General features: G+C 42.0%; 1 protein-coding gene across 1 annotated transcript; it reads left to right on the top strand.

The window, feature by feature from the left end:
• Positions 1-10,543: 10,543 nt before the first annotated feature.
• LOC133748716 (vomeronasal type-1 receptor 4-like) lies at positions 10,544-21,318 on the top strand. The gene is made up of 2 exons (XM_062177648.1): positions 10,544-10,967; positions 20,342-21,318. Exons 1-2 carry the CDS (start codon positions 10,544-10,546, stop codon positions 21,316-21,318), a joined length of 1,401 nt encoding a protein of 466 aa, XP_062033632.1.
• The last annotated feature ends 1,954 nt before the right edge of the window (positions 21,319-23,272 follow it).

The following is a 23,272-nucleotide window of genomic DNA, read 5'->3' as shown; positions in this document are numbered from 1 at the left end:
TTAAGTAACAATTAACACCAACCCTCAAACTTTCCCCTAAAAGCAGAAAAGTGGAATGCTTCTTTGTTCTGTGAGATCAGCATTATCCTGATATCAAAGCCAAAGAAGTCACAAGGAAAACTACAGACCACTAGCCCAGATGAATATAGGTGCAAAAATCCTCAGCAGAATACAAGCAAACAATGCTGTGGCTTAAAAAATGATTATACATTATGAAGAAGTGGAAGCCAAAGGTGATTCAACATAAAAATGAACCATTAAACTGCATTAACGGAATTATAAAGAAGAACACATGTATCATCACAGCTGCTGCAAAGTGAGGTCCCAGTGTTGTGGCACAGCAGGTTAAGCCATGGCCTACAACTCTGACATTCCTTATTAGCACCAGCTTGAGTCCCAGTTGCTCCACTTCTGATCTGGCAACCTACTAATGTGCCTTGGAAAGGAATGCAATAAGGGCCCAGTGGCTTGGCTCACCCCTGTTCAGTGCAACCGTTTGTGGAGTTAACCATGAGATATAAGATCCCCCCTGCCCACACACTGTGACTGCCTTTCTAATAAATAAAAATAAATTTTTAAAAGAAAAAGCATTTGACAAAATTCAACAGCTTTTTATGATGAAGACACTCAACACCTAAGAATAAAAAACTTCATAACGTGACAAACAGCATTTGTGAAAAGTTATGCTCAATGTTGTACTTGAAGATGTGGCAGGGAGTCTTTCCCACCGCTGTACATAACATCTCAACCACAGCTGTGTCTGAGCTCCTGATGAGGGTCCCACTACTGGTGCCCAAACCCTTCAACCTTCCCTGCTCCGGCCCCAATGGGGGATCTGCCTGTGAGGGATGAAGCTCTATGTGCTTCAGCACTCTCTCTGAGGAAAACACACAAAGTAATTCTTTTCCCTCACTGGACTTGTGGAAAAGACAACAAGAAATGAGGATGTGTGTTACAAATTATGGTATCTTCCATCCAATAAACTGGGAGATTTGCAACTTCTGTTAAAGAAGAGTCCTCATTGTGAATATATTTATAGTTATGGGATAGGTATTATTCAGATGTCATTTATAGAGATACAATTTACATGAGGGAATATGCACACCTTTCAGGTGTAGAGTTCTATTAGTTTCCACCACCATAGTATAGGAAGAAAAGATTCTCCATCCCCACAAAGAGTGCCTTCCTGCATGCGTGAAGTCACTATTTTCTCCCCACCCATAGCCTGGGAACATCTGATCTGCTTGCTGTCATTATACTGTTAGCTTTCCAAGCTAAACTGAAAAATTAGGTATTGTGTGATCATTTAACTGGAATCATGCACTATGTGACTTCTGACACTGGTTTCACTTTCTCAGCGTAACAATTCTGATAATTAACCACGTGGTTCTGTGTATCATCTTCAGCTTTCCCCATCACTGTGATCCCACTGTATAGATGCATCATGACTTGTTTATCCACCCATGATGGAAGACAGGGCATTAAAAGAGACAAAGGTGCTCACCAGGACAAGGATGCTATGGGTAGCTCTGGTCTCGGGAGAAGATCGATGTGAGATGTTGTTCCTATGAATGTGACTGACTTGGTGCTTGTGCCTATACAGAAGGAAAACCATGGCACCACTGGCCCACGTCATGAGTGGAATGAACAGCATCATGTTAATTAAGTGCTTTCATTCTAAGTGGGAGTTGAGTTTGCAAGATCCAAATATCACGACACACAGACACCACACTCATACTGACATCCTCGTTCCCAGACCAATTGCCTCAGCACCAGATCCTGAATATGCAACCCTCGGCAAAAAGATACATATATGTGTATATATATATATATACACACACATATATATATACACACACATATATATATACATATATGTGTATATATATATATATATATACACACACACACATATATAGATATCTATCTATATATATATATATAATTGAAACCATTAATGACCCAAAGAACTCTGAAGTTTTTACCCTACATAGCGTGAGCGAATCTCACTTGGTTAATCCTCTGCCTGTGGCACTGGCATCCCATATGGGTTCTAATTGCTCCATTTCCAATCCACTTCCCTGCTAATGGTCTGGGAAAGCAGCAGAGGATGGCCCAAATTCTTGGACCTCTGTTACCCATGTGGGAGACCCAGAAGAAGCTCCTAGCTTCTGGCTTTGGCCTGGCTGAGCCATGGTCATTGTGGCCATCTGGGGAGTGAACCAGCTGGTAGAAGGTCTCTCTCTGTTTCTCCTTCTCCCTCTGTGACTTTTCCAAATAAATCTTAAAATGTAAAAGGTAAAATTTAAGGGAATGTTTAGTCTAAGCAATCTAATCGTTTTCATTTAAACATTCTTGAGAAAAATTCTTACAATTTTTCAGACAAAATATTAGGCATATGGCATTTCTGGATCTAACACTAATTCACACAGTATATAAACTGGAGTCAGAGTTTCAACCTGGGCCTTCAGGCTCAGGCTGCCTTAAACATTCTTGAGCATTAAACATTATGGTCCACTCAGGACTTGGCATAAAGGTCTCAGTACAACTTAAAGAAATGTTTCCAGAGAAGGCCAGGAACTGAGTTGTGTTCCAAATAGTGTTACTGAGATAAGCCTCCTGCATAGTGAAGGGCAACTAATTAATTACTCCCTGGCATACTGATTTAGATAGTCACCAGACCACAGTGTTATTCTATGTAAGCTGATCTTTGGAAGAATGTAGAATCTTTCCCTATGCAATATGGGAAGCAGCATGGGAAGTCCTGAGGAAACTTGGGTATCCAAGCACTAAAAATTAATATGCTAAGTAGTAGTGTGCTATACTGAGATCAATAAAAAATCCAAGAAATAGAGGAACACAGATAAAGCTTGTACATTTATGGGACAAGGACTGCACTAAAATAAAATTCCTTATTTTAGAAGAATAGACTGAGCATCTGAAAGATAGAGATAAGCTTTTCATGTAGGACTGGGGGTAAAGAAGACAATGGCTCTACCTACTGTCTTTATGGTCCTGCTGAATAACCATCGCAGAGGTTCCACCCTAATCTCCCATTACATATTCCTGACACGGTGCAAAAGCAAAACTAAAGAAATATCTGAGGGGCCTAAAGAGGTAAAGCAACTTTGAGACAGCTCCAGGCAGTGTCCTAGGGCTGCAAATGCAAAGGAAGAACAGCCAGTGTTTTCCCATCTCTTAAGAATATCTCCCCAATACATGAGGTGAGCATGAAACCCAGGCAGCTCCTGGTATCAGACATTCTGTTCCTTGTGAATTAAGAACTGAGGACCAGATGCAGTACAGCACACATAGAGAGAGACTGATGGGGACAGTGGACACTTTGAAGTTGTCCTCCTGTCCCTCTCAATAATAATGGATCAGAGGGGTCCCAGGAGCCAGGTAACAGAGCTCTGCAGGTCATGACACAGACTTTGCCTTTGTCTCCACCTGAGCTGCAGCTCCATGAGAGGGTGGGGGGATACACTTTTTACATGTCTACAGAGCAGTATGGGAGAAGAAGACACCCTTGAGAGCTCCGAAGATTTTTTTTTTTCTATTTTCAGCTCACTCTCCACAGTCCAGGGCTCTTTCCTTTGCTCCATGATGGAAATACTATACTAATCAAAGAGAGAGAGAGAGAGAGAGAGAGAGAGAGAGAGAGAGAGAGAGATTTCTGCTTATAAGTAAAAAGGAACATGATGTATTGTGGCTTCTCTAAAATATAATTCCAGCCCTTTATTCAACTAACAGGAGAGTACTTAATATGGATCTAGAACACAGTTTAAAATTTTGTTTATAATTTTTTTCATATCTCCTTTTGACTATTTAGGAGCATCTTAAATACACAGATATCTAGCACTCTTTCCAAGAATTACAGAGTTGCAGCTGGTGCTGTGGTGCAGTAGGTTAACCTCTTCCCACAGCACTGGCATCCCACACAGCCCGGCTGTTCCTTTGCCAGTCCAGCTCTCTTCTGTGGCCTGGGAAAGCAGTGCTGAAGATGCCCATGTGCTTGGGCCCCTGCACCCACATGGAAGACCGGGAAGAAGCACCTGGCTTTGGATTGGTGTAGCTCTGATTGTTACAACCATTTGGGGAGTGAACCAATGGAACGAAGACCTTTCTCTCATCTTTCCCTCTCACTGTCTATATCTACCTCACAAATAAATAATTATAATAAAAAAAGAATTACTGAGTAAAAAACATAAAGGTAAAACCAACAAATCAGGTATTTTGAAATTTTGCTATCCAGTTTTATGATTGTGGAAGCATGATTAATCCAGCATGAATTAGGCAGATCATCTGAACAAAGGGGAAGGTTAGAGCACAGATGCCACATTATGAAGCCTTTCTTTTCTGATACAACACAGCTTCATTTTCTCCATTAAAAATAGGGATCTAGGGGCCAGTGGTGTAAAGAGTGAGGCCACTGCCTGCAATGCCAGCATCCCACAGGGGCACTGGTTCTAGTCTCAGATGCTCTACTTCTCATCCAGCTCTCTGCTATGGCCTGGGAAGGCAGTAGAGGATGGTGTAGGACCTTGGGCCCCTGCACCCATGTGGGAGACTCAGCCATAGGGGCCATTTGGAGAATGAACCAGCAGATGGAAAAACTCTCTCTCTCTGTCTCTGCCTCTGCTTCTCTGTAAATCCGCCTTTCAAATAAATAAAATAATCTTTAAAAAAAAGAGAATCACACAGTTAAGTGACAGGTACAGCATTAAAATATGTTGTGAGTTTCCTGAGAAAACTTGAAACAAATTCAAGTCTGATACATAAAACCACATTAAATGTGATTATATACAAAAATGCATGCATGCACATGTTACTATTCTTACTATTATTAACTCATTAATGTGATAGTACAGAATAGATGTAAGGCTATGGAAACATCCAAGGTGAAAATAAATATAAAACTTACTTATGCAATGATGGCATGTCTTCTATACACACCATAGGTAGTAAATGTGTTGGTCTCTAACATATATGTTTGAATGAATTGTTTTTGGCTAATTTTTTTGCTTATGTGAATTAATAACAAAATAGTATTTTTGGAACAATGAACACTTACAAATTATACTTCATTTTAATTGGTCATTTCCAGCATTATTATAGTAACCTAGTGAATGACAACTGCAACATGACAAAACAAGTTTAATAAAACTTCAACTCCAGTCTCCACTAAATAAACACATGTAAATATCAGTTTAATCTTATACATTTAAATTTCAGTATTTAGCCATTAATATAGGTAAATAGAGTTTATCTAATAGTAAAGGAATGAGGATTAGAAAATGTATTAATAAGGGGCCAGTGCTGTGGCATTGTGGATAAAGTTGCCCTTGCAATGCCAGCATCCCATACTGGCACTGGTTAGAGTCCTGGCTGCTCCACTTTCAATATAGCTCTCTGCTCATGTGCCTGGGAAAGCAGCTAAAGATGATGGCTCAAGTCCTTGGATCACTGAACCGACACGGGAGACCTGGAAGAAGCTCCTGGTTCCTGGTTTTGGATTGGCCCAAGTGAATGGAAGATACCTATCTCTCTCTCTCTCAAATTAAAAAATCTTTAAAAATAGAAAATGTATTAATATTATACATTAAAATAAAGAGATAGAAAAATATATGAAAGCAGTAGATTCTTGAAAAAAAGTTACTGAATAATTAAAATCATGAAAAATAGAAAATTAAAAGAATCTTTATTAAGCAAGAAAATTCCAGCACATCAGGATCAGGAGTAAACAATGGAAGCACTTCTAGGAAAGTAGGCTGACACCAGGGTTGTGGGTAGAGTCCTGCCTTTCACCAGTGAACAGAATGCCTGGGCAGGACCAGTAGAAGATGGAAAGGAGCAAACACTAATACAGTGAAAGCTTGGAACTATTATTTTCCACAGATGACATGACTGAAATCTAGGAAAAAAAATGTTTGAACTATAAGGACTCATAAAAGGAATCAACCCAGATGTTTATCAACTGATGATATAGAACACGTGGTATATATAAATGATGGAATGCTACTCAGCTATAATAAAGAACGAAGTCCTGTCTTTTGCAACAAAATGGATGCAACTGGAGATCATTAGGCTTAGTGAAATAAGCCAGACCCAAAGAGAAAAATATCATGTTTTCTCTGATTTGTGGTAGCTAATATATATATATATATATATATATACATACATATATATATATATATATATATATATATATATATAACAACAAAATCCCTGAACATTTGAGTGAAACTGACATATTATGATTTAATTGTCATTTATAGCCCCTGGCTAGCTACAGTCCTGTGGAACAGTGGCCTTTCTACTTTTTACATGTTGAAAACTATATTTAGTGAATTATTAAACCTGTGATTATAAAGTAAATCAAAAGTCTGTTATTGCAAAATTAAAAAAAAAAAAGAAGGAGGAAGGTGGAGGGAAGTATCCTTATGTTCTTAGAATTATAGTTTAGAAATATATGAGCGGGCCAGTGCCGTGGCTCACTTGGTTAATCCTCCGTCTGCAGTGCTGGCATCCCATATGGGCACCGGGTTCTAGTCTCGGTGGCTCCTCTTCCAGTCCAGCTCTCTGCTGTGGCCCAGGAGGGCAGTGGAGGATGGCCCAAGTCCTTGGGCCCCTGCACCCACATGGGAGACCAGGAAGAATCACCTGGCTCCCGGCTTCAGATCAGCACAGTGCTGGCCATAGTGGCCATTTGGGGAATGAACCAATGGAAGGAAGACCTTTCTCTCTGTCTCTCTGTCTATAACTCTACCTGTCAAATAAAAAAAAAAAGAAAAAAACAAAGAAACATATGAAACATGTTCTCTTTATATTACTAAAATATTTTTAAAAAGAATTCATGAGAACATATTAAAAACAACCTTCCAGCACTGTGGCTCACTAGGCTAACCCTCTGCCTGCAGCGCTTGTACCCCGGGTTCTAGTCCCAGTTGCTCCTCTTCCAGTCCAGCTCTCTGCTGTGGTCCAGCAAGGCAGTGGAGGATGGCCCAAGTGCTTGGGCTCTGCACCCACATGGGAGACCAGGAGGAAGCACCTGGCTCCTGATCATCACAGTACACCGGCCGTAGCGGCCATTTGGGGGGTGAACCAATGGAAGGAAGACCTTTCTCTCTCTCTCTCAGTTATGCCTGTCAACAAATAAATAAATAAATAAAACAACCTTTCTTCTCTAGTGATATTAATTAGAAATCAATACACATTATACAAGAAAATCTTTGTCTATTAGCAAATGTAGTACGATATCTATTTCTAACACATTTCTAGCTTTACTGAGGGACTTAACAAAATATGGCAAGCACAGATCTTATTTGGAATATGTGGTAACATAAAGACGTCAGTGGAAGAAAGAGCAATCCATACTCAAAAGAAATGGAAGGCTTCCAAATAAAATTCTCTGCTATATCTAGGGCAGCCAACATAACCTTTGAAGAAAAACAGAATGGAAGGGCTTGCTAACTTACGAGTGGAGCTTTGATCACAGACACAGACAGTTTTGTGCTACCTGAAACTTAAAAATGAATTAGTAAAATAGCTACAAGATATCCAAGTTAAATAAAGAATTCAACATAATTTTGAATATTAGGATTAAAGGGAACATATTTTGTCATCCTGCAAAGGTGAAGCATTCCAAAGCAAGATAAAAAGCAGAGAGCACAAAGAAAGATAGGTTTTGATGCTTTGGGCTGGCCTCAGTTCTGTTCCTAGGAATTAACTGCTAAACTCTCAAAATTTCTGTAGTGAGTGAATGGAGCACCTCTGTCAGTCATGGTGGCCCTGATAATTTATGCCAATGGGATGAAACTGAGGTTGGAGGACTGACCAGGTCAGGAAGACCACCCACAAGATTGTAGGACTGGGGTTTTCAGTCTGGTTGATACCAACATGACCTCTAGGGCACAGCAGTTCAATAACATTGTCAATGATTTTACCAATGATGTCTATGTACAAAGACTTCAATAAAAAGTGAGGACACCAAACTTTGGGTGCTCTGGTTGGCAACACTGGATGTGTCCTTAAAAGGGTTGGAAGTGGGGCCAGCGCAGTGGTGTAGTGGGTAAAGACCCCACCTGCAGTGCCGGCATCCCATATGGGCACTGGTTCGGGTCCCAGTTGCTCCACATCCAATCTAGCTCACTGCTACGGCCTGGGAAAGCAGTAGACGATGCATGCCAAGTCTTTGGGCACCTGCACCTGCAATGGAGACGTGGGAGAATCTCCTGGCTCCTGGCTTTGGTTCAGCTCAGCCCTGGCTGGCCGCTGCAACCAACTGGGGAGTGAACCAGCGGATGAAGACCTACCACTCTCTCTCTCTGCTTCTCCTCTTTTCTCTGTGTAATTCTGACTTTCAAATAAATAAATAAATAAACTCTTTAAAAAAAAAAAAGAAGGTTGGCTCAAACACAGGTAAATGCAAAAAACTATAAACTGTAAGAATCAGGGTATACATAAAAATTAACTGATAGAAGTCCCTAATGACATGTCAAAGAAAAACCCAGAAAAACCTGAAAATCTATTTTAGACTTCTACAAAGCAATGGAATTTATTCAGACTCACAAGCAGTTGGGAAATGGAAATATAAAGAGTTGAAATTTCTCTATTTCCAAAATATGAAAGTTATATAAAATCAAATATTGTTTAAATTTCACATGTTTATGACCAAAAGGGTATCTCCGTAGCTTTGGGGTAGGGCAACTTGCCAGAACCTGTCAAAATATAAAATGTACCACTCTTGCTTCAAGTTGCTCAACCCAGAAGAACCCTCAGATATCTATAGTAAAACAGCCTGCTTAGGGCAGCTATTTTGACCTTCTTTATAATAGCAAAAAGTACAAAGAACTTGTGTCTAAATTCAGGCCATGCTCTAATCACATATCCAGATTATTAGGCCATGTCTATTTTTTTAAAAAAAGATTTTTTATTTATTTGAAGGTCAAGAGAGAGAGAGAGAGAGGGAAAGACAGACGAACTATCTTCCACCAGCTACTTCCACCAGCTAGTTCGCCTCCCAAATGGCTACAACAGCCTGGGCTGGGCCAGGCTGAGCCAAGAGCTAAGTTCTTCCTGGTCTCCTTCATGGATACAGAGGCCCAAGCACTTGGGCCATCCTCCACTGCCTTCCCAGGTACATTAGCAGGGAGCTGGACTGGAAGTGGAGCAGCGCCCATATGGGATGCCAGCGTTGCAGGCAGCAGCTTAACCTACTACACAACAATGCTAGCACCACCACCCCCAAATATATTTTTTTCTTAAAACTAAAATAACTCCAAGACACGTAAGTAGAATAAAACATCACTATAGAACTTCCACTGAAGAATTTTAAATGAAATCACTTAAGAGATAAATGCATGGGGCCAGCTGTGGTGTAGTGGGTAAAGTCGCCACCTGCAGTACTGGCATCCCATGGGGTGCCAGTTCAAGTCCCAGGTGCTCCAAATCCACCTCTCTGTTATGGCCTGGGAAAGCTGTTGAAGTGGCCCAAGTCCTTGGGCCCCTACACCTGGATGGGAGACCCAGAAGATGCTCCTGACTCCTGGCTTTGGATTGGCACAGCTCTGGCCATTGTGGCCAATTGGGGAGTGAACCAGTAGGTTGACAACTGACCGACTTCTCCCTCTCTCTGCCTCTGCAACTCTGACTTTAAATGAATAAACGCTAAAAAAAAAAAAAAAAAAAAAAAGAGGTAAATGCATTTTTACAAGGCCTGCACTTACTCTTGCTGCAGAACTGAAGACAGTGATGACGGAGGATGTGACAGGGAAGGGGATGTTTTACGTCTCAGTCCCGAATCTGTGGAACTGTTTGGAGTTCTACCACAAATCAAAGATATATCACGGATACTTCGGATTAAAAAAGTGTATTGGCAGAACCAGAATTTGGCTTTAGCTTGAATGACAAAGATGAAGTTCTCTGTACTTATATCTTGTCTTAATTATAAATATTTTTATCTAAAATACTTGCTGCATTAGAGTCCCTGGATAAACACCGAGGTCTTCAAAAGACAGATGGGCTGTAATTGAGTTTAAGAACCTCTTCCTTTCAAAATTACTCAACAAAACACCCTGCATCGCTGACAGCTGTCTCTGAACTTTCCATTCTTGTCCTAATCATTGATATTTTGGGCCAGAGAAACACTTATTCACTTGTTTAGATTCAAATGCACAGCGGAATAAGGAAAAGCGGGCGCCTCCTTTTCAACTCTCCTTTCCAAAATGTTCTAGATGTTTCTCGCAGTTGGTCCAGCACACCAAGGTGCTCCTCTTCTGAACGTTGGCCTACAGCGAGCTGACACCGCAGGCACAGGGAAGCCCTTGGTCCAACCTCAGTGGCACCGCGAGACGCTGCCGGTCTCTGATCCATGCCCGAGTCTGAAGCCCTTCCCAGGACGATCCTCTTCGCAAGTTCAAGGCCGCGGATCTCGGCGAGGCCGAATCTGAGGGAAACGGAGGTGCTGTGAGAAGGCCGGTGGGACTTGTCACAGCGGGTTATCCAGGCCGAACACAGACTCTCGGGAAAGAGACAACCGCCAATGGAGAATGTGACTTCACCTGGGGAGCGGTCACTTCCCACTGCTCTGAAGGCGATGGCCGGAGGCGGGCACCGACCCTGGACTCACCTCAGCCCCAAGCCTGCGCGGAGTCACCGGGACACGGCACATCTCCCGGCGGCGCTGGCCCTCGCCGCGGACAGCGAGGCGGCTGCAGTGATGTTATCGTCTGAAGACTCCAGCATCTCTCGCGGAGAGAACGGGGGCTGCGAGGATAGTAAAGAAAACTCGAATCCCACTCACTCCAGCGCCAGGGTCGCTCAGCTAGATTCACTTCCGGGTCCGCAGCAAACTGCGCAGGCGCAGAAGGGAGTGACGGGACAGAGGGCAGGATCCTGGCTTAGTGGGGCGGGCAAGGGGTGGGACGTGATGCGGAGGAAGTGGGCGGGGTGGGGGCGGAGTCAACGTGAGGGGGGATGTGGGTTCCCTGTTGCTGCTTCTGCGCTCTGGACGCCTGCTGCTGGATATTTGTTTTTGTTTGTTTTTGAATCTTTTAAATCAAAATCAGTCGCTCTCTCTGTCGCTGTGACAAGACGTCATCATTTTATAGTATATTATGACGGCATCACATCCGAACCCCTTCTCATCAAATTCTGACAGGAAATTGGTGAATTTACATGAACACCTGTGGCAGTGAGAGAGCAAGTGTAAGCTGTGATCGGTTTAAACAGCCACATTTGGCTTTTCCTGAGATCAACATAGAAGAAAATCATTTTCAAGGTCACTGAGTACCAGTACTTTAAAAAAAAAAAAAGATTTATTTTTTATTTATTTGAAAGAGAGAGGTAGAGACACAGAGAGAGGCCTATCATCTGCTGGTTCACTCCCCAGGTGGCTACAACAGCTAGAGCTGCGCCAATCTGAAGCCAGGAGCCAGGTGCTTCTTCTGGGTCTCTCACACAGGTGCAGGGGCCCAAACACTTGGGCCATCTTCTGCTGCTATCCCAGGTCATAGCGGAGAGGGGTATTGGAAGAGGAGCAGGCAGACTTAAACCCACATGCATTTGGGATGCCGGAACTTCAGGCCAGGGCTTTTACCTTCTGGGCCACAGTGTTGGCACCCTGAGTACCAGTACTTTTAGCCTCCTGATAATCTGACACTGTTGAATTCCCGGCATTGCGTTATTGAAGACTCAGTAGTTTGCTCTAGGTCTCCATGAATCACCTACTTCATCCATAAACCACAGAGATCTATTAGACCTATTGTACAGGAGAATTTGCTGGCACCAGCATACCAGCTCCTAATATGTCATTGCTTAAAGGGCTAATCTCCTTTTGCCCACCAGCTATCCAATTAGCTTCCATCATCATCTTAATTTTTCAGACTTTTGCCTTTGGGGCTTCAAGATCAGGGTTCTTACCATATTTGCTTTCTAGCTTATAGTTTGAGTTTAAATTAACTGTTTCTCAAGATGATGAAGAAGTTCTCAACAACTACACAGTGTTTCCTAGCCTTTCAGCTTCCTCTCCTTTCTACATTTCTGTACAATGTTTCAGTTGCGAACAGACAAGGTCTTACTGAATTTGGTACCAACAATTACTACCCCTGACACCCATACCCTTAGGCTTTCTCCCTAGGAAGATGATCTGTATGTATAGCTAACCATTGGTGCTTCCACCTTTCTTTCTCCATCTTTTTGCTCTCCATGGGCTGGGTTTTCCACATAATGTAGAGCAAAAATTGGCATCTAAACAAGAGCAGCTTTGGCTGTTTTCTGGTAGAGGGAATTTCTGCTTCCTGAATAGATGTTGAAACATACCATAGTGTCAGAGCCCTCAGTGTGTTCCCTCACGAGTTTCTGTCAGTTGGGACGTCGCTGGAGTAGGTAAAGCTTTTCTCACTTGTGGCTTGCATCTTTACTCTGTTAGTAGACTTTGGAAAAAGGTCTTATATCATTTTATTAATTCCATCCATGGATCACTTCTCTGGTGATAGAAAAATTGGCCATCTGCCCGATCCCTACTGAAGGTAAAAGTCTGTGAATGGTCCAGGGAGGCAGGTTTGGTGAGAAACTCCTAGTACCCGACCTACATTGAATACAGGCATAGGAAAGGGGGCTGATTCACAGAGACTCTGAGAAAGGACTTTGCATAGAGACCGTCCCAGTCAGTGGTCACCTGTCCCTGTCTCTTGTCCAGATCACCAGCCTGCTCCCAGGACCTGGCTTTCGGAAGCCCTACAATAACCTGCTTGAGGATGAGTCAGTGCCAAGACTCATCTTTGACACAAGTCTCACAACAAGAAAGAAAGAAATCGCCCTGGGGAAGCTGCTTAACTCGAACCACCTGAAACCCATATGCATCGCCAAGCTCCTTGTTCCATTGATTAGATTGACAAGAATATGTATTTTTAACTTTTTATTTGAATCCTTTTATTTTATGTACATCTCTTTTTAAAATTTATTTAACAGGTAGAGTTATAGACAGTGAGAGAGAGAGAGAGAGAGAGAGAGAGAGAGAGAAAGTCTCCCTTCCATTGGTCCACTCCCCAAATGGCTGCTACAGCCGATGCTGTGCCCATCAGAAGCCGGGAGCCAGGTAATTCTTCCTGGTCTGCCACGTGGGTGCAGTGGCCCAAGCACTTGGGCCATTCTCCACTGCCCTCCCAGGCCACAGCAGAGAGCTGGACTGGAAGAGAAGCCACCGGGACTCGAACCTGGTGCCCATAGGGGATGCTGGCACCGCAGGCAGAGGATTAACCAAGTGAGCCACGGTGCCGACCCCATCTCTTTTAATAAAATTCAACTGAATAAAAATATTTGATGGAGCTGGCACAGTAGCACAGTAGGTTAATTCTCCACCCACGGCGCCGGCATCCCATATGGGTGCCAGTTGTAGTCCCGGAGGCTCCTCTTCAAATCCAGCTCTCTGCTATGTCCTGGGAAGGCTGTAGAAGATGGCAGCTCCAGCCGCTGTGGACATCTGGGGAGTGAACCAACAGAAGGAAGACCTTTCTCTCTGTCTTTCCCTCTCACTGTCTGTAACTCTACCTCTCAAATGAATACATAAATTCCTTAAAAAGAGAAGTATTTGACTGTATTAGGAGTAGTCTGTAAGTTTAATGTAAAAGTATATATTTGTTGGTTCCTATTGCACAATGGGGGACTATAAATAACAAGAATTTTCTGGAGAATTTTGTAAACAAAAGGTAATAGAAATATTTTGAATGTTTTTACATACAGAAATGGGAAGCTTTGAGGAGTTAAATATATTTACCTTGTCTTAGACATTACACAGGATATACGTATATCAGAACATCACATGGTTCCCCATATAATATTTATTTATCAGATAAAAATGAAAATTTCTTTAAAAACATTTATTTGGGGCCAGTGCTGTGTCTCAGTGGGTTAACGCCCTGGCCTGAAGCGCCGGCATCCCATGTGGGCACTGGTTCTGGACCTGGCTGCTCCACTTTTGATCCAGCTCTGTACTGTGGCCTGGGAAAACAGTAGAAGATGGCCCAGTGCCTTGGGCCCCTACACCCGTGTGGGAGACCCAGAAGAAGCTCCTGGCTCCTGGCTTTGGGTCAGGGCAGCTGCGGCCATTGTGGCCAATTGGGGAGTGAACCATTGGGTGGAAGACCTCTCTCTCTCTCTCTCTCTCTCTCTCTGTCTCTGCTCTCTCTGTGTAACTCTGACTTTCAAATAAATAAATAAATCTTTACAAAAGCATTCATTTATATACATACACAGAAGAATGATTTATCTCCTTGTATTTTTTCATTATACCACTCCCATTGTCCTACTGTCTTAATTCTTGTAGATTAATATTCCTGTTGATGAAAAAATCTATTTCTCTTATTTTTGAAGACTGTGCATAATTAGCTGACTTAAATAACATGATGTATTCTTTTTTCAATTTCATTCTTTGTATTTTAGTTACACAAGAGCACTTCAAAAATTTATTGGAAAATTAGAATTAATCGATAAGTTTCTATTGATGACAAGAAATTCTTAAACTTAAGTATAGTTTTTTTCATTGCATGAGTTTTCCATGACCTTTATGAGAGCCCATGTCTGCACCAAGTTCAAAATTTTACCTTGGTGGGTTTATCTTTAGTATCTATCAGTTTTTACCATGGAAACCACATGAGACTTTCTTTCCTTTTTTTGGAAGATTTATTTATTTAATTGAATGTCTGAATCAGAGAGAGAGAGAGAGAGAGAGAGAGAGAGAGAGAGAGAGAGGAAGAGGAAGAAGAAGAAGAGGAAGAGAAAGAAAGAGATCTTCCATCCTCTAGTTCACTCCCCAAATGGTTGCAACTGCTGGGGCTGGGCCAGGCTGAGCTAGGAGCCAGGAGCTTCCTTTGGATCTCCTACATGAGTTCAGAGGCACAAAGACTTGAGCCATCTGCTGCTGCTTTCCCAGGTGCATCAACAGGGAGTTAGATTAGAAGTGGAGAAGCCCATACGGGATTCTGACAATGTAGGCGGTTGCTCAACCTGCTGTGCCAAGGAGATTTTTCAAAGCCAGTCACCATTTAATGACATAAACATTCAACTCCAGCTGGACAGTATGATGGCACTCCAACAAGAATCGATGGACGTCCTATCAAGTCCTTTTGATCCGTATTAAACCATTGTCAGTGACAAACACAGGGGTCTTGAAAGCACTGCACAGTGAAACCTCACAACAGAGCACTCTCTGTACACAGCATGGGTTTGAAACCAGAAGTCACATTTTGTCTCCTTCCCATTACTACCTGTGCTGGTGACCACAGGTCTGACATCTGAGAGCTCACAGCCTCTTTCTCACTGCATTGTTGAAATAACACAGCAGTAATCTGTTTAAGTTTTTTCATTCCTCATATTATTTGTGAATATATGTTTATTGCAGCATGCTGTGCATTATTAATTAGCACTGTTTCTATGTGATACCTTAGGAGAAGGTTTTATTTGAAGTTTTTATTTCCAAGATTATTTGATGACCTATTCACACAGAGAATAGAATTAGGGTACCTTTCTTGAGTTGTCCTTTATTTTAGTTTATTTTTCTGTTTTTCCATATTGTGTTGTTTTTCTTTTTCCTGTTGTTTTATTGAAGTGCATTAGTATTATGGGTACACTTCCTTTTTTGCTTCTCTCTTTTTTTATTTTCCTTTGAGAAATATTATTCTATATTTCATATGACCTAAATTGTCACCTGCCACTCTATATTTAGTATATTCTGTTCTCTGTCAGGAATCTATCCCAGCCCTAAAACCTAAGAATTCATTTATGTTTAAGATTTCATTGACCATTTGATCAGAAAATGTTGGTTGTATCCTGAATAGCAACAAATGATTTCCCAATATAACTGGGCAATTACAGCTGATGTAGAATATGCCATATGATGGTGTTTTTTCTTTTCGCTCACTGATGATTGCTTTCCCAGGAATCATCACATCATCCTAGGAGCTGACTTTTCCACAAAGACCTGAGCACACTCTCCCCATCTCCTCCTGAAGGCTGCACCAGTCCCTCAGTAATGCGAAACAAGGTCCTGGTGTCCAGAATCTTAGTGGATCCTTTATGTCAGAGAATCTTGTATTCTTGTGCTTAGAGCAGAAATCCATCCAGCCAGGGGCCATTTCCCCATATACCTCCCATGTCTCCTCTAATTTATCAACTTCTGTTCCAGTTATCAAAGAGTTTCGCATCACAGATCATTTAGAAAGAAAACAGTAGTAAAACTGGGAGTAAGGATAATTTCACAGACCACTGATATGACAAAGGTAGCAAGGTACCATCCCCACTCATAGCCCTGTCCACTTCTCGACAATTTTGATAAAGATGGGATGATGGACGAGATGACGTCCTAGAAATAGGAAGGATGAGGACCCCTATGCAATGAGCTGGGGGAGGAGGAAGGCTCGATGGCACCTGGAGTAAACTTGTTCACCACGTGGGCACCAGGAAGTGTGAGGAGCCTTCTCTGTCCTGATCATGAGGCTCACGTGTGGGAAGTAGGATTGAAACAAACTCCTGAATGGGCCTTGCTTGTTCATTCTCTTCCTGACTGGACTGTGGGCTCAAGGTGTCAGCAAACTGATGGACAGCTTGTAGTGAGATGAAAATGTCATCCCTTTCTTTGGTTGAGCTTGATGGAGCGGTCTTATGGAATCTGGGTAGCCCAGAGTTGCTCTGTCAGCCTAACCTGACTCTGGCAACCTTAAAGAAGCAGCATTTATTACATCAATGATGCTGAGCTTAGTGGTCTGAAGTCTCAGAAAGAACTCACTCTGGGGTAGACAGATGTGTGAATCCAAGGAGACACAGGAGCTTCACTGCCAGTCTTCCCATGTCAGCCTCAGGATCCCCTGCTCCCTCCAGTTCAGACCCTGTCTGCTCCAGGGAGCTGAGAAAAGACAGAGTCAGGAGAGAGTCTAGCAGTCTCCTTGGAGAAAACAACTACAGTCGCGTAATTGTTTCTGCTATTGGGAAGAGGGAAAAAGTTTTCACAAACATCCTCAGTACCCCAACTTGACATTCACTGCAGCTGCAGGTGAAAAGTTAATTGCAGCTCTGCAGGGAGGTGAGGTCACAGACACACACCATTTCTAGTGCCCCAGCTGCCTCCAGCCCACCCAGTGCTGACAGGTGTCTTGTATGCAGAGGTTGTCCTGGCAGTGGAGAGAAATTGGGGATTTTCTCTGTCAGTGAGAAAGAGCGAGGCTTCAGGCAAGGAGGCAATCAGGAGTCTGGGTGAGTGATCAGGTGAGAAAGGGGATTCTCCTGTGTTTGCACCTGGTCCTGTGCCCCAGCCTAACAGGAAGCAGGAAGGATTCTGAGATATGTACTGAGCTAGGACAGGCAGTAGGAGCTACACCTCACACCACTCCCTGGGGGCTCTAAAATGTAATTTGATGTCATCCACATGACTTTCGTTCTTGGTGTTTGATTAAAACAATCATGAAATCTGGTGTTTAATATTCCTAGGGACTGTGGTTCCAAAATAAGTCTGCCATTTGGTGTTGTACAGGAGTCCCTGATTCCACTTTCAGGAGTACAAGAGATGCACCAGGAGAGCCCAAAGTGCCGGTGACACGGAGCAGGACATAGCCACAGAAACAGTGCATCCCAGTGGCAATTCCTGGGCTAGAAAGGTTTTCTCTAATGTTGTTGTCTAAATTGCTCAATGGATGCAGTGATTGTTTCCTACCAGAAACACCCACAGCTCCTTAATTATGGTTTGATTGTTTTCCATCTTTAAGTCAGGGAAGCCTAGTTAAGGAAAAGGGATCTTGTAGCAATGGGTTTCAGGTGACAGCAATCAGGTACAAATGTGTCCTCTGACAATTGCTCTGGGTTGCAAATATTTTCATGTCAATAGCAAGCTCTATAATTTCAAACTACAAGATAGGATATGTTGGATAGTGAGAGACCTAATAAGCATACATGGCTTATACTTCAATCTTTCAAAAATCTTGCCTTATTTAAAAAATATACTTACATATTCACTTAAGTAAATATGTAAATATATGGCATAAAGTAATGTTGAGTTTCTACCATAAACAGATCCACCCATAATGGTGTCAAGTCCTGTAGTATAGTCCATAATACATATTTGGGACTTGGGTGTCATTTTTGCTAATATAAAAGCTAAATAATATTCCTATTATCTTCCCACTACACAGCCAATTTTGAATTCCTGCAGTACAAGTTTTCAAAAAGCAAGAGCCTAGACAATTATACTATAATCAGTTTTTCTACATCTTATCAAGATATGTAAATATTTAATCATTATTAATGTTGTCTTATGGAGTAAATATTTATGTATAAAGGTAAACTTGTACAAAATGATAAGACCACCAGTCTAAAGCAAATTGATAAGGTTGATAAACACTGAAGTATGCATATATGTTATTTGAAGAACAAAGCTAAGTATCTTTGTTTCAATACCTTATGGTTAATACAGCTGCTCCAACAAGCCCAGACAGGTTCAACTACTCAGATTGCATACAAAAAGATAAAATTTGAATTTAGAAAAACCAATAGCCTGTACCTGCCTAAGTGATAATTTTTTTAAGCTTTTATTTATTTACCTGAAAGGCACATTTACAGAGAGAGAAAGGGAGAGCCAGAGAGAAAGGTCTTCCATCTGCTGGTTCACTCCCCAAATGGCCTCAACAGCTGGAGCTGGGCCAGTCTGAAGCCAGGAGCCCTGGAGCTTCTTCCAGGTCTCCATGGAAGCCCTCCCAATTAGGTACAGGAGCCCAAGCACTTGGGCCATCTTCCACTGCTTTCCCAGGCCATCAGCAGAGAACTGGATTGGAAGAGGAGCAGCAGGGACATGAACTCATGCTCATATGGATGCTAGTGCCGGAGGCAGAGGTTTAGCCTACTATGCCATGGCACCAGACTTGATAATTTTATTTTAAAGAAATGAATACTGTTGCCTTTCATGGAGTTATGAATACAGGAATTACTCACATGTCTCTTAATACGAGTAATTCATATTTTGGAAGTAGCCTTAAAGATTATACAGTCAACACTTGGGAAGCCTTTTCATAAAAAAATGGTAAGCAGTAATTTGCAAAAATATTTTTTATTTTAATTTAATTAGTTTTAACAGATTCAATGTGGTTTGTAGATACAAGTTGTAAATAAAATCCTGTCTTTTGCAACAAAATGGATGCCACTGGAAACCATTATACTCAGTGAAATAAGCCATTCCCAAAAAGACAGATACCATAGCATTTCCCTGATTGGTGGTAACTAATAGAGTACCTAAAATGTAATGTAGTGAAATGGACATTTTGAGATTCAATGACTCTTTATAGCCCTTGTCTCTCCTGTTGAGGAACAGTGGTATTTTTTTTCCATACTATTTGTTGAACTCTTTACTTAATGTAGGGTTATGAGTATAAAGTAAACTGAAATAGATCTTTGTAAAAATTAAAAATGAGAATAGGAGAGGGAGGAAGAAGAAGGATTGGAGCATGAGTGAGAGGGAGGGGAGGGTGAGAAGTATCACTATGTTCCTAAATCTGTATATATGAAATACGTGAAGCTTGTATACCTTAAATAAAATGTTTTTTTTTTTAAATAATGATATTGCCTTCTTCCTCCTTCCCTTTCTTCCTCTCTCTCTCCCACTCTCCTCTCCTTCTCTCTTTTTTTAGTTGTTGAGAAAACATGTTTTAAATTTACATTACATTAAAAAATTTAATATTTCTCTGATTAGGAAGTTCATCAAGTGAAAAAGCAAAAAGACCCTAATTTAGTGGGAATATAAATAACAGCTATAAAAATAATTGAATCGGAAAATGACTATTTCACTCATATACACTAAATTCTAAAGCAATCACAGATTATTAAAACTAAGGTAGTATAACATTCATAAGCAATAGTTGGACAAAGGTATAAAACTAAGTTTTATAAAACTATATTTGCAGCGATACTGAAACACACAGGCATTTCTTCCTTTTTTCTTTTTTTGTTTGTTTCTTAAATTTTAGCTCTCACATATAAGGGAGAACCTGCACTATTTGTCTTTGTGGTTTCAGTTTACTTCACTCAACATGATGCCCTCCACTTGCATCCACTTTGCTGTGAATGGTAGAATTTCATTCTTTTTTGTAGCTGAATAATATTCCATTGTGTATATATTCCACATTTTCTTTTTCCATTCATCTGATGATGGACACCTTGGTTGAATACAAAATTTTGGCTATTGTGAACAGTTAAGGAGAAATTCCAAAGTGTGAACTGAGGTAAGTAGAGGATATTGTGAATAGAGACTGTTGAATTTCAGAAAACATTAATACATGAAGTTCTCCCCTCATTTCCCACACAGGAATCTCAGACTCAAAGACAATAATTGGGCACTTGGAGCTGATGGGATGGTTGTCAGATTTGACAATGGGGATGATCTTCTTATTACAAACCATCACTGGAATCCTGGGGAATTTCTCACTTCTTAGCCATTATCTCCATCTCCACTTCACAGGATCCAAGTTTAGGTCCACAGATCTGATCATCAAACACCTGACTGTAGCCAACTGCTTATTCATTCTCTTCAGAGGAGTTCCCCAAACCATGGCAGCTTTGGGGATGAAGCATTTCCTCAGTGATATTGGGTGCAAGCTTGTGTTCTATGTGCACAGAGTGAGCAGGGATGTGACCACTGGCAGTACCTGCCTTTTGTGTATCTCTCAGGCGATTACCATCAGTCCCAGGAACCCTAGATGGGCAGAGTTTAAAGCAAAAGTTCCCAAGTACATTGGCCTCTCCAATATCCTCTGCTGGATGCTTATCATGGTACTAAATGTCATGGTGCCTATGTATGTAACTGGGAAATGGAATGACAAAAATATCACCAAGAAAGCTGATTATGGCTATTGTTATTCAGTCATTAGTGACAGATTAATAGAGTCCGGAGCACTGTATGCAGCACTGGTGTTATTTCGAGATATTGTCTTTCTTGTGCTCCTGCTGTGGGCCAGCAGCTTCATGATTTTCACCCTGTACAAACACAGGCAGCAGGTCCAATACATCCATGGGACCAATATCACCTCCAGGTCCTCCCCAGAGTCCAGAGCCACCCAGAGCATCCTCGTCCTGGTGAGCACCTTTGTGTCTTTGAGCACTCTCTCCTCCATCTTTCACATTTGCTTGGTTGTTTTAAATAATCCCAGTGTGTGGCTGGTGAACACTACTGCCCTGGTTGCTGGGAGTTTCCCAGCTGTGAGCCCATATATTCTCATGAGACATGACTCCAGAGTGCCCAGGCTCAGCTGTGCCTTCACAGGGAATACAGGATCCCCTACCTAGCATGAGTGTGTAAATTGCATATTGATAATAGTTTGTTCTCAGTATCAACGTGGTTCAAATAAGATTAATTAATTAATGTTATGTGAGAGGCAAAGAGACAGAAATATAGCCCAATATCCTCTTTTTCACTCCCACATTCCTTAACAGCTACATATCAAGGGCGAAAGCTTGGAGCTGGAACTCGGTTGAGGTCTTCCTGGTGGGTTGCACCCTCCTGATTACCTGAGTCATTAGCAAACTTCCCGCGTGTGCAGTAGGTAGCAGTTTGGGTCAGGTGCAGAGCTGGGGTTCAATCCTCAGTATCTCTGACACTGGATGCAGCATTCTTGTTTGGCATTTGATTCCCTAGTCCAAATGTCTACCTTGACAATGCGGAGTTCTTGATTCATTAATTCATGCTGGAGTGTAGGCACAATTCTGATGCAGTCCCTGTACCAGAGTATGGTAAACAATAGAGCCTGAAATTCTGCTCTAAAATAAGGAATAAACTGATAAGTAATTATACATGAGTTACTAGGTAGCTCTCACATCAATTCTTGTGTATTAGAAACATTATTCATGTTCCTGGCTCCACCAAGATAAGTGGATGTTATGGAGAAGTCTTGGGTGTCACCAGAATTTGACAATGAATTTGTCAGAAATTAACAATATATGGGAGTGTAACAGAAGCTCCATAAAGCAGGTGCAACTTTTCAAGGGGGGATCAACATACAGAAAATGAAGAAAGCCTCTGAGGATCTCAGTGGAGGAAAACTCAGCTTCCCAGAGTAGCAGCCCTGAGAGCTCCGGAGGAGTCCTGCGCCCCTCATCCTTCAAGGGCAGCACCATCTGTTATTAAGGAGATCAGTCACTGCAAGCATCCCCACATACAAGTGAAGAGTTTCCTGGTGCGGGCTCGGGGCCACACAGAAGAATTGTTTTCTACTGCTTATAAGAGACACCGAGGCCTTCTTCCCCACATTATGAGCAACACAATACCCTCATCACATTCGCTGCCCCATCTTGTACTTCCAGCCTCAGAACTCTGAGCTAAATAAGCTTCCTTGCAGGGCCAGGCCTTGTGGCACATTGGATAAGTTACAACACATCAGAGTGCCTGAGATCCAAACCAGGTTCCTGTGAATGCACCTGGGAGGCAGCAGGTGATGGCTCAAGTCCTTGGGTCCCTGCCATCCACATGGGAGACTTGGATGGAGTTCCTGACTCCTGGTTCAGCCTGGTCTTTCCCTCAGATACTCTTCCTCTCTCTCACTGTGTAACTTTCTCTGTTACTCTCTTTCAAATAAAAAAAAAGAATAAACATTTTTAAAATAATAAATTGTATCATTTATTTAAAAAAAGACACCAAGGTAGTATGGCCTTTGGAATATCCTGGCATGGTATTGAGATCTGTTGAGGGAGATTTCTGTATCTATAAGCAAACTGGACAATTCTGCATGTGGGCAAAATACATGTTCCACAGTGCCCTCCTCTGTGTCTCTGGAGAGGAATAAGTTTATGGGGGTGCCTTGCAGTAACCTTGAAGCCATGAGGTCATAGGCACTGAGAGACATTCTAACCTTCCCCCTACCCTGTGTGTGTGTGTTTATTTCCATGTGTGTAGACACAGATAGTTGTGTTTCCATATGAACACATGCAGATAGATGAAATCATTATGTTTGCACTTCAATCAATAGCATTGGAAAATAATAAAGAAATCCAAAGTGATGCTAGTAAGAATAACCTATTCTATTCTGATGTGTGTGTCCCTGTGTGTAGGACAGTGCAGGAGACAAACTCTGGCTATAAGGTCAATGACAGCTAAAGGACCCCTGGAGGTCCCGCAGGGCTGACACTCCCTGTCCCTCAGCTGTAGGACACAACCCAGCTTGGTGATTCCCAGTCCTGGCCTAGGGAAGCCCCCCAGACAAGACCACCCCAGAACACAGGCAGCTCTCACTCACCTAAAGCAAAG

The sequence above is a fragment of the Lepus europaeus genome, chromosome 19 (assembly GCF_033115175.1).
Source record: "Lepus europaeus isolate LE1 chromosome 19, mLepTim1.pri, whole genome shotgun sequence".
Taxonomy (NCBI): domain Eukaryota; kingdom Metazoa; phylum Chordata; class Mammalia; order Lagomorpha; family Leporidae; genus Lepus; species Lepus europaeus.
Note: the sequence above shows the minus strand (reverse complement) of the source record. Positions and strands in the feature narration are given on the sequence as shown.